The 10,020-nt window shown below is 39.0% G+C and overlaps 2 protein-coding genes and 2 long non-coding RNA genes across 11 annotated transcripts; 3 read left to right on the top strand and 1 right to left on the bottom strand.

The window, feature by feature from the left end:
• The first annotated feature begins 33 nt into the window (after nt 1-33).
• On the top strand, nt 34-878 carry LOC123471496. Its single transcript, XR_006646033.1, has 2 exons — nt 34-740; nt 806-878. It is a non-coding gene; the product is annotated as an uncharacterized LOC123471496 (long non-coding RNA).
• Nucleotides 879-2,031: 1,153 nt separating this feature from the next.
• Nucleotides 2,032-3,682, top strand: LOC123471495 (galactose-3-O-sulfotransferase 2-like). 2 transcript variants are annotated; one of them, XM_045172884.1, is made up of 5 exons: nt 2,032-2,259; nt 2,382-2,450; nt 2,534-2,714; nt 2,778-3,421; nt 3,481-3,682. In XM_045172884.1, the coding sequence occupies exons 1-5, from the start codon at nt 2,117-2,119 to the stop codon at nt 3,584-3,586; spliced, it is 1,143 nt and encodes a 380-aa protein (XP_045028819.1). In that variant the 5' UTR covers nt 2,032-2,116; the 3' UTR covers nt 3,587-3,682. The 2 variants fall into 2 exon arrangements, with proteins under 2 accessions (XP_045028819.1, XP_045028818.1); XM_045172883.1 differs by having other exon boundaries at nt 2,534-3,421.
• Nucleotides 3,683-3,963: 281 nt separating this feature from the next.
• LOC116916507 lies at nt 3,964-5,683 on the top strand. 4 transcript variants are annotated; one of them, XM_045172888.1, is made up of 5 exons: nt 3,964-4,380; nt 4,592-4,773; nt 4,829-4,961; nt 5,046-5,152; nt 5,217-5,683. In XM_045172888.1, the coding sequence occupies exons 2-5, from the start codon at nt 4,609-4,611 to the stop codon at nt 5,571-5,573; spliced, it is 762 nt and encodes a 253-aa protein (XP_045028823.1). In that variant the 5' UTR covers nt 3,964-4,380; nt 4,592-4,608; the 3' UTR covers nt 5,574-5,683. The 4 variants fall into 4 exon arrangements, with proteins under 4 accessions (XP_045028823.1, XP_045028822.1, XP_045028821.1 ...); XM_045172887.1 differs by having other exon boundaries at nt 3,967-4,380; nt 4,494-4,773; XM_045172886.1 differs by having other exon boundaries at nt 3,967-4,380; nt 4,477-4,773.
• A 262-nt stretch (nt 5,684-5,945) lies between these two features.
• Nucleotides 5,946-9,275, bottom strand: LOC116934553. 4 transcript variants are annotated; one of them, XR_006646032.1, is made up of 6 exons: nt 9,045-9,275; nt 7,919-8,036; nt 7,773-7,853; nt 7,456-7,703; nt 6,866-7,377; nt 5,946-6,799 (listed from the first exon to the last, which is right to left on the bottom strand). It is a non-coding gene; the product is annotated as an uncharacterized LOC116934553 (long non-coding RNA). The 4 variants fall into 4 exon arrangements; XR_006646030.1 differs by having other exon boundaries at nt 7,773-8,036; XR_006646029.1 differs by having other exon boundaries at nt 7,456-8,036.
• Between the last annotated feature and the right edge of the window lie 745 nt (nt 9,276-10,020).

Raw genomic sequence — 10,020 nt, 5'->3', positions numbered from 1 at the left:
TCTCATTTCTCCTAGGCCGAACAGGTAAAATGTGGCATGAACTTGAATGATTTGCTTAAGTGATTTATCGAGGCTGTAATTACCAAAAGAGCTTCTCCTTTTTGAACTGAATGTGATGATGTTTAGGTAAAGAAAACGCCCATGAAAGACGAGATGAAAGATCGATTCAATTCCCAGGTTTTGGCTGTAGGAGTGTTGGCAGACGTGTGGCAGTAGAACCAAACGAGTCGATCTAATTAAACAGTTGACTAGGAAACTTTTCTCGGATCTTTTTGAGGACTTAATGAAACATTTTCAATAAAGAAACTGTTGGCAATGATGACGCACACACACTGTTCGCGTGTGTGTATCTGGTGTCAGTGGTTGGATGATGGATGGGTAAAAGAGAAAGAAAACCAAAAGGAAGTAGGAGTTGTAGTCAACAAATGTAGGAGCAGAAAAAGAAATGTTGAATCTGGCGATAAAATGAAAACCCTTTTTTCTTATATTGTGATTAGACGTTGTTGTTCTTCTCATTTTCCTTGTATTACGTGCACGTTGTACTTTATGTTTGCATGATGAATAAGCCAACACCGGTGCGTTCGACACCCCCAGCACATCCACAATAAAGAAAAAGAGAAACAGGGAGTCCATCTGCTGGTGCGACATTGACGCATCACCCAGTCGAACGAGAGACACGCTGGTTCACTTCGTTTTTCGTCTGGCCAGAAAATGGAGACTCAAAGAATAAACAATAAAAGGTAAAGAGTGAAAAACATTAAATCATATACTTATTTGTGTGAATTACTCTTGTTCTTTCCATTAGCAAATAAAGGGATTTTTAAAATCAGAAGAGGAGGATGTTGCAAATCAAGATTCGACACAGTTGTTCATCTCGGTGAGATTTTCAGCATGTCCAGAATTTTATTATTCGGCTGCAGTGGGCTGAATTACATTACAGCCTGTTGGTAACCAGATAATCTGCTGAAATACAAAAGGAAGAGAAAAAGAGGCTTACTAGCAGGGTTTCGTCGTCCAACCTCCTTATACGGCTGGCTTACCATAAGTATACATACAAGCAGCCGCATAAAAGTATTATTTACACAGTCACGCGTGCAGCAAAAGCGGATTACAACGGAACACTTTTTTGGAAAAAGAAAAATGAACTCGGGACCCACGATGCTATATCTATTGCAAGGGTTTCGTTTCAACAAAAGTTGACTTGAAAGTTTTATTTTATACTTACGAACATATAATGAAGCCATTCTCATTGTTTTCAGTCCTCACATGTAATAGTATACGCTGGTTAATAACTGCCGTTGTGACGACTCTATATACGAAAGCCGCTCGAATTTCATTGGAACAAAGTGTTTCTTTTTCCAAAATTTTGACATGAGGAGACACAAGTAGCACTTGTCTAACTAAGATAAAGACCAACCAGCGAAATTGGCGTCCCAGGCGATTGTTCCTCTTGCGCCTTTGATCAGCAACAGTCATTTCGTCCGAACCGTTTGGATGATGCAACACGGCGTATGAGTCATACTCGGGTAGGAAAAATAATAACATTATTTGATAATATGGATAATTTTTTTATGGATAAAAAAACGTAAATTCCACACCTAATAGATTTTTAATTGCTACGGTCCACAAAAGTCTTTTAATACAATGGCACACTGGAATCCGTTTTATTGGGGAAAAACGAGTTTGTGTGTGGTTAAGCATGTCGTTCTTCAACCCACACTTGTGCATGGAGTAACCACTCTTAGGTCTATATTCGGGTTGCCCAAACCCACGAGTACGCCCATACCCTAATTGGGATCTGCTAAGCGGGTCAAACCTATACCAACTGGGAAAAGTTCCTTCTCCCCCCAACTGCCCCACGTCGCGCATAATGACTAAGGTAAACAACACAATTCTATCGCAAATGTATTATGTTTTGGTAGCACAAAACTGTAACGACAATATTGAAGCGCTATTGGCAGCTGCAACTGATGCAGCTAACATGTGCAGAGGTTCCACACCTATAGCTTTATCACCCATATGAACCACGTATCAGTCTTATACCGTCAGTCAGACAAAGGGAATCAACAAATATTCGATAGTGCTCGTTTTCATAGGCTGTTATCTTATTGCTAGCATGTTCGGCGCATCTGTTTTATTCAACCATCGTTTATGCAAAAAGGGTTTCTTCTTGGCTATTAGTTGTTGTCTAATAGTTTTGGCAATCCAACGAATTCCATCACAATATTCAAAACTATTACAACCCCAAAAATACATCAGGTATAATAATTAGATCGTAAATAGTTATTTTATGGTAATGATGATATGGGCAGCCCATATAGACATCGCAGTTATAACAATTTTCGTCTCTCTATTGTACATTCATTTTTTCAAATTTTCAGTTCGAGGAAATTCGCTTTCTTGAAAAGTCACAAGTGCGCCAGCACCGTCGTTGAAAACATCATATTTCGGTAAGTGCAAGCACAGTGGGAGCGACAACTTTATTTTGTGATACGTACGTAGCAATTTCACGGGAGAAAATATTCAAATTTAGATTCGCCTGGAACAACAAACTGAATGTTGTTTTACCTGCGAATGGCAATTACCTATCCACTGTTGAACTCTTCAATCACACATCACTGAACACCGCAAAATGGAAGGATGTAAATTTTGACATTTTCTGTTTGCACAGTCGTTGGAATAAAAAGGAAGTAATGGCGTTGCTACGTGAAGAAGTGAGAACCTTCACGATCGTACGTGACCCCATTGAAGTATTTGTGTCCATGTTCTACTTTCAGGATCCAGTCAGAGAGTTCTACGATGTCAAAGACATTCACGATATGGTCAATTCGATCCAAAACACGTCGATATCGTATTCTGCCTTAAATAAACGCTGGCTAGGTTTTGTTGGTCGCAATCAAATGGCGTGGGATATGGGGCTGTCACCCGACATCTTTGATGATAAAGTTGCTGTGAACAAAGAAATTGAACGACTGGATCGTGAGTTTGATCTCGTGATGGTTTCCAACCGGATGGAAGAGTCACTTATCCTATTAAAGCACCTGCTCAACTGGCCTTTACAAAATGTCATTCATCTGAATTTGAATCGACGGAAGCCGGAAAAACGGACCCCATCGTTGAATGCACATGAAAGGAAGGTGCTATCGGAATGGTTAGCTGCAGATGTCCAAATATTTGAACATTTCTCTCGCCGATTCGACGAAAGAGTTGCACAGTTCAATTGGCAGCAGTCATCGCCATCAACATTTCTGATGGGCGAACTCTTCAATTTCAATTCGGCGATGAAGACACAAAGACAGCTACTGGAAAAAGCCAATAAAGAACTGTACAAACGTTGCGTTCTTCAAGAGGTTGGTAATGAAAAGCTCAGTGGAAAATTTAAAGAATACAACAACAATACCATGGGGTTCATCATAAATGAGTAAGTTCATTACCTTCGTTCCTTTGGATTGTAATAACATGATTGAGTTGCCTTTGCAGAGAGCAGCAGGGGTGCGACTTGTACTCCATGAGTGAACCAGCCTACTTGAAGTTGTTCGAACATTTACTACTGTCCAGAGTTTCTAACACCTCAGCATCTAATTAAAGAAAGTAATGAATATGACTGATTTACTGTAGCAACTAGAATAAAACAAATAAATCACCGTGCATTTCATCAACACCAAAATTGAAGATCCACAGAGTTGACCGGAATTCTTTGTATTTGATGATGTAAGTCGAGTCTAGAGGTCTATCACATTTCTGTTTGGAACATTTGGCATCTGCCATTCATGAAACTGGATATGTTGCCTTGGAGTCTTTGCTATTGACTTTAATTTCTACGGACTGTAGCCGACAGCGATCACGTCTCCCCAACGCAGACCTAATCTAATAAATAAATCTTCTGTATAAATAAAAACAAATGTGACTTACCATGAGTGGAAAATGATTTTCTCTAAGGACTGCACAGTTAAAAAAGTTTGCCCACTTTTAGTACACCTAGTAAGTGTATAACTCGTAAGTGTGAGTTAAGTGGTCCAGCGCAACACTTGCCAAAAGTGCTGAAGTACACTAATTCCGGTACTCAATGACAAGTGTATACCATATCTCTGAGACAATGCTGGCCTTACAGCCAGTGGCAATTCTTTCTCCCCACCCCTTTTGTATCAACCCTTATCTGCGCCCTAAGGTGAAACGCCTCCAAGGTCGAATGACTCACTTCTTCTGTGCAATATTGCTAAAAACAAAAGACAGACAGTAGCCACAACAGTGTGGGTGTGTTCAAAGTTGCAGCTCTGATCGCCATTGCCAGTTACATCGTCGTTGAAGGTCCAGATAGGTCATTACCTGCTGTGTTTTATCCGCGTTTATCAGCATCGAGTGCAACGATCCTTAACTGTAGTAAGTGCTGTTTTTTGTGTTTTTTTTTCGTTGATCGTGTAAGCTAAGCAGCGTGGCGTTTCAGCTTGACGGCAGAGTGTTGTAACAAATTTTTAGTTCTTGGTTTCTGGCAGTGCCATAGTGCCATGTCAAGTGTGGAGAAGCGACGTAGTGACTTCTCGTGTTTTAAATGTGAAAAGATTATCCCTGGCCCTTACACAGCATTAAGTAGACACTTTAGGATTCAACATGGTTTTAAAACAGCAGCAATCTATCACAAATAAAGCCAAGATCCATGAGTATATGGAGAGTACGTTTGATTACCGGGAGCAGCAAATTTCTGTAACCTTAACGTCCGCTTCTCAAATTTTCGAAGAATATCCACGTTACGTGGATTTTGAAAACGGATCTTTGGTAATTCATACAGTTAAATTACGTAATTTTTTTACTATAATCTATTTTTTGTTAGATATTGCACGATTTTTATCGAAAATATAAGGACGCACACTCCTGCTTGGAAACGCGTTTCTTCGGACGGTTCCAGAACGCTTTGGTTGGATTAGCGGAAAGGAAAAAAGTGGAAGTTACAAAATCTACTGACGGTATGATAAAAACGTTTATTACTTGTAGAATTGAAGGCATGGAAACAATTTTAAAACATTTAATATCTTTTACGCGCTTTATAGAATCTCTTGGGGCATTAGTTTTGTGTTTGAAAGTAATGCCCAGTGTATCCAGGATTAAGAAGGCTGATTTTTCATCAAAACTGGGTCGCCTTTTTTACTTCGTCAAAGTAATTTCTGTTTTATTATTTTTTACTTTCATCGACCTGACTGAATGTCATTTCTTTTTTCCAGGAAAATGCTAGTATATCTTCTATTGTAGAATCAAAAGACGAAATCTATCATAAACAGCCATTCTTGATCGTCTCTGGAACCCTGGAACATCCTTTATCATTCTTTCTCGTCATAGAAAAAACTGCCATTCCAGTTGGTAGTAACTGTGCTCATGCCTTTCATGTGCTATTTACATCTTTTTTCATTTTCCGATTAGAATATCCTCAATATCTTGACAAATTTTTTCTTTTTTTCGAACAATTTGTTTTTCAAATTGGAAAGAATATCAGCGCTTGCAATCAAGAATTTGCAAACTGTCTCGACAATGTTGCATCTGCAACAATTCCGCAGTCCCTCAAACAACAGCAGCAAAGTTAAATTCATTCTTTGATATACCGCTTGTTTTTTCACCTTTATTCGTTTACTGCATACCAAATCCAGCCTTAATGAATAAATGACAGCATCACCTGCTTTTTCTAAAATCTAAATTTTGTTTATTTCATTCATCTACCCCTATAAATCCACCTGGTTGTCCACTAATTAGTGTACCACACGTAGGTACACCTAATATAAACCAATGCCCACCTTCGGCCTAAGTGGGCTGCTACACTTTTTAAAAAGTGTACGCCTAAGTGTATATATACACTAGATAGTGGGCGTCTACCCCAATAAGTGTATACTTTCATTTTCCCCACTTTAAAGTGGGCTTAAGTGGGGTTTCCATTTTTGACTGTGTGCATTCTTGTTTTACACAGAAGTGTTTGCCTTTTTTTTTTCTTTTTTACGTCAACCTAAAGCTATAGGCAAGAAAATAATGCAAATTTTGTTACTCAAACTATTGACTGTTTCATCAAATCGAATTTTTCTTTCTGACGATAGCCTAATTTCACAAATAGTAGGTAGAAAACAATATACGATATAAGAGGAAGGGAGTGCAAATGTCGGCCATGATGGATCATCATCTACGGGAAAGGTATTGCAAATTCCCTCTACACATTAGTGCCATGACTGAACCTCGACGATCAATCTCACTAACCCATCTAAAATTTGATGTAAAAACTGTGACTATTGTAGCACATTTTGTCTGATTTACCGACCGCAATCAAGGAACAAAACAAGAAAACGAAATCACCTTGCATGTAGCCAGCACAAAAATAAAGTTCCATAGTTTAGGGCGTGTTCTACCATTTATGGTGAGGAGAGAGTCAATAAAACCACCAAAAATATTCCAAAGGCCGAAATCGACAATATTCTGGTGGTTGACGCATGTTATCCACCAGAGGGCGGCGAATGAGCGCTGACTCATTTCATCAAGTAAAGTGGCGTTGTTTGTTTGTTAGAAGAATTATAGCATATGTAGTGTGTTGTCTATTATTTCCACGGGCTGTAGCCAACAGCGATCACGTCTCCCCAACGCCCACCCTTATCATTGCACGACATCGACACCGTTGTCATGACAGCCGCTCGTTCGTCGTTTACCCTTCGGCCTTGCTTGTCTTGCTTGTCTTGCCCGTCGAAGAGTAGTAAAAGTGGTTCTGTTTCCCTTTCTGACTGTTGTTGAATGACTTCAGCTGCCCTCCGGTCGTTCTGTTCTGTCCGATTTTCTAAAAAAGAAGCAAGAAAAGAACTTTGGTAATCATGGTGAATTTACCAGAAAAATCACCAAATACCATCGTATTTTCTCGAGCTCCCTCTCTTACTTCCATTTGAATCTTCTCATCCAGTGCAATGATGGATCACAGCTTGTAGACTTGCAGTCTTGGTTTTGTCATGTATAGGGCTATCCAAAGTTTGGCATTAGACCAGCTGATGTCCGTCTGTCCTTTCCTCTGTACATCCAAGGTTATATTCCGCCTCCGTCCTGGACACTCTCTCCCTCTCTCTTCATTATCGTGATGGGCTTGCTCACGTTTATGACAACAAAAACTACAACAGGCTGATGCGGCTATGGATGATGTTCTGTACAACGGCAGTCCACTGTCCAGTTGTCGCTGGGATACTGAAGCTCCCCAAATTGTGCATAGATTTAAGTAGCTAGTCCCACCAGCACAAGATGCAACGTCTTGTCAAGTGGTTTGTCTTCTTGCATCCTGGTGGCATTGCTCAAACGGACTCGAATTAAAAGACTCCACAAAGAAGAAACAAATGGAACGACGAAAACTGCAAACTTCGTGATGAGACCCTAGGAGATAAAGATTAAGATTATCAAGTTTTGACAGTAATAATGCTAGTTGAGCTTTTGAACTGAAGGCATTTTTACTTTTTCCATAGTTCTTTTATTCTGTTTTCTACTAGTTGCTAACGCCTTTGCTTTTCAAACTTTTCTTCACGTCACCTCGTCAAACTTTGCTTAACATCTGTCGCACTTTCAGCTACGATGGTGACCGGATAAAAAGTGGTGGCGAAATTGAATCACTTTGCATATGCGACCGACTTGCGACTGTCTTGTCACTTAGTCCATTCGTATTTTGGGATGACAGCATCCGATGCTCTTGTGCATTTCACTTTCTAGCAGGTCGGCAGATAATTTGGATTGAGGGTAACAATAAAAAGTTTGAATTTTTTAAGTGGAATCACCAATACGTATACCTTTTTCCATTCCCGATACGGGAGTACCATGCATCCATCTTACCAATAAAAATGCCCATTGCTTTTGATCTAGGCACATCAACCAAACTGAAAAAAAAAAACTGATTAAAAAATCATAACAAGATTGAAAATACCTTTTTATAGGACAAAGTTATTTTAGAAGACGCTAGTGTCATGCAATGAGCTCGTTAATTTTTAACGAGGTGCTGCGATGGAGCTCACCGAGGTTGTAAATGCATTACCGGCTGCGCACTAAAGCAAAAAAATAGATTTAAAAATGCTCCCAGGTGTGGCCTTTCTTTTGAAATGGTATTGGTTTATTGTCTTCTTTCGTTTTTCAGCCACAATTTTATCAAATAAAAAATAGCTTCTATCCAGGATTGATGGAATGACAAACTGAATTGATTTACGACATCGCAACCCAGATCTTATGACTCCTTTGTTTTTTCCCCAGGAATAAGTGCAACACGAACGACGCTTGCCATTGGCTCAGAACGCAGCTGATATCCCCTGTTGGTTGTGTACGCAGAATAAAGGTCGGCAAATCACGAAGAAAAAATTCTTTTTTTTTCTTCTTTTGTGAGCGTATACAAAACTCTTTCCCTCAGGTGATGGTGGTTCCGGCACGAGAGACAAATGACTGAATGAGGCCCCAATTATTTCGATGGCAGCGTTGATCTCCTCCCCTAGAGAAAAATTTAAATGATGAATCACTTTATCCACCCCAAAAAATATAAACAAGTCCGTTGAAATGAAGGGCGGGCCGTGTTGTATAAGCGAGTGATGGATTGATAGTAGCTAATAGCTTCTAGCTATTTCTTTAATAAAAAAAAGTGCAATATTTATGGATCAATACTTTTCTTTGTCCTTTCTTCAGGATTCTTTCCATTTTTTTTGCTTTCTTAATTGGACTTGCTATCTGCTGCGTATAACACTACACCCACTACTTTCCTCAGCGCCACAGGCACCGAGAGATACTTCATCATTTAATGACAAAATGAAATCGTGAAAAACCCACTTGGCAATGAGAAGGGAAGACACTCAGTTGGTCGGTGCTATAGTCGTTAATAAAATGTTTCTTATTTGCGTAATAAATCTGTTTACTTAATTGGCAAACAAACCGAGCTTTGGCTTCTACTTTTTATACAGTATATCCCTCATTATAGCTTTCATGGACAAAAAATTCATTTAGGAAAAAAAGGGTTTCAGTCTCATTTTTTAAACAAAGAATCAGACAAATTGCCATTGTTGTATACTTACATGAAGTGTGTTTACGCTTATAAAGGAGCTCAGCCGGTTGCTTGATTTTAATGGGGTCCAGTCACGAACGAAGCAGAAACGGATTTATCGTAGTCATTCCTTTCACTCGTTCGCCCTATTCTGTTTTTATTACCACAGTTTGCACTTTGTAGTGGAATGGAAGGCGGGACAAGCGAACAGGAACGAACGTTGACCATAATTATTGGGTTTGATGGGGACCCTTTATGACCTCGATGGACCTGTGCAGTTAGTAGTCCTCAACTATACTTCCAATACATCACGAGCAAAAATAACGCATTACCTCCAATAATTGTTCATCAGTTTCTGCTTTTTCCTTTTCCTTTACACCTCGATCGACAACACATGTGGAGTTTTCTTTGTTCATTTGTAAAGCAAACACTGTTAAAAAAGTCATTCGTTTTTCGAACGAAAAAACCTTCGAATTGTCAACAACCCAGATCGAAGGTTAATAACCTTCGAAAACTGAATTAGTTTCCACGTTTCGATTTACGCCAAACGAAACTTTCATTTTTCGAAGTATTTAACCTTCGAAAAATGAACAGCGGTTGGAGAGTACTTATACTTAAATACGAAAAAAAAGCAAGTCTTCGGTGGGGTTTGAACACTGCACCTCTTTGCCACAAGATCGCTAGTCACCCGCTCTAACCACTTAGCTATTTATTCATATAAATAACAAATTATTTTGCTATGTATGTTGGGGATTCGAATAAGGACTTAGAAATTTTTTTTTGTTTCCTCACAAAAATGTGAGGTAATTGAGAAATGTGAGTGTGTGAGGTAACGTAGACGACGGGAAATTGAAATAAAAGTATGAAAGCACTTGCTTTTCTATAAAATACTTTAATGAAAAGTTTTGTTTTACAAATAAGTATGTAAATAAAAATAAAGTACGTTGACTTATGGCACTTTATTTTTTTTAAGTACTTAATTTCTTTAAAAATACTTATCTAAAAAC

The sequence above is a fragment of the Daphnia magna genome, linkage group LG4 (assembly GCF_020631705.1).
Source record: "Daphnia magna isolate NIES linkage group LG4, ASM2063170v1.1, whole genome shotgun sequence".
Taxonomy (NCBI): domain Eukaryota; kingdom Metazoa; phylum Arthropoda; class Branchiopoda; order Diplostraca; family Daphniidae; genus Daphnia; species Daphnia magna.
This window is presented reverse-complemented; position numbering and strand designations above follow the sequence as displayed.

Excerpts from the sequence above, each read along its gene's own strand:
- LOC116916507 (XM_045172888.1), top strand. The coding sequence starts at position 4,609 with ATGGTTTTAAAACAGCAGCAATCTATCACAAATAAAGCCAAGATCCAT. Across the intron at positions 4,774-4,828 it reads ATTTTGAAAACGGATCTTTG|ATATTGCACGATTTTTATCG; the intron begins GTAATTCATACA and ends ATTTTTTGTTAG. Across the intron at positions 5,153-5,216 it reads GCCTTTTTTACTTCGTCAAA|GAAAATGCTAGTATATCTTC; the intron begins GTAATTTCTGTT and ends TCTTTTTTCCAG.
- LOC123471495 (XM_045172883.1), top strand. The coding sequence starts at position 2,117 with ATGTTCGGCGCATCTGTTTTATTCAACCATCGTTTATGCAAAAAGGGT. Across the intron at positions 2,260-2,381 it reads CAACCCCAAAAATACATCAG|TTCGAGGAAATTCGCTTTCT; the intron begins GTATAATAATTA and ends TCAAATTTTCAG. Across the intron at positions 3,422-3,480 it reads ATGGGGTTCATCATAAATGA|AGAGCAGCAGGGGTGCGACT; the intron begins GTAAGTTCATTA and ends TTGCCTTTGCAG.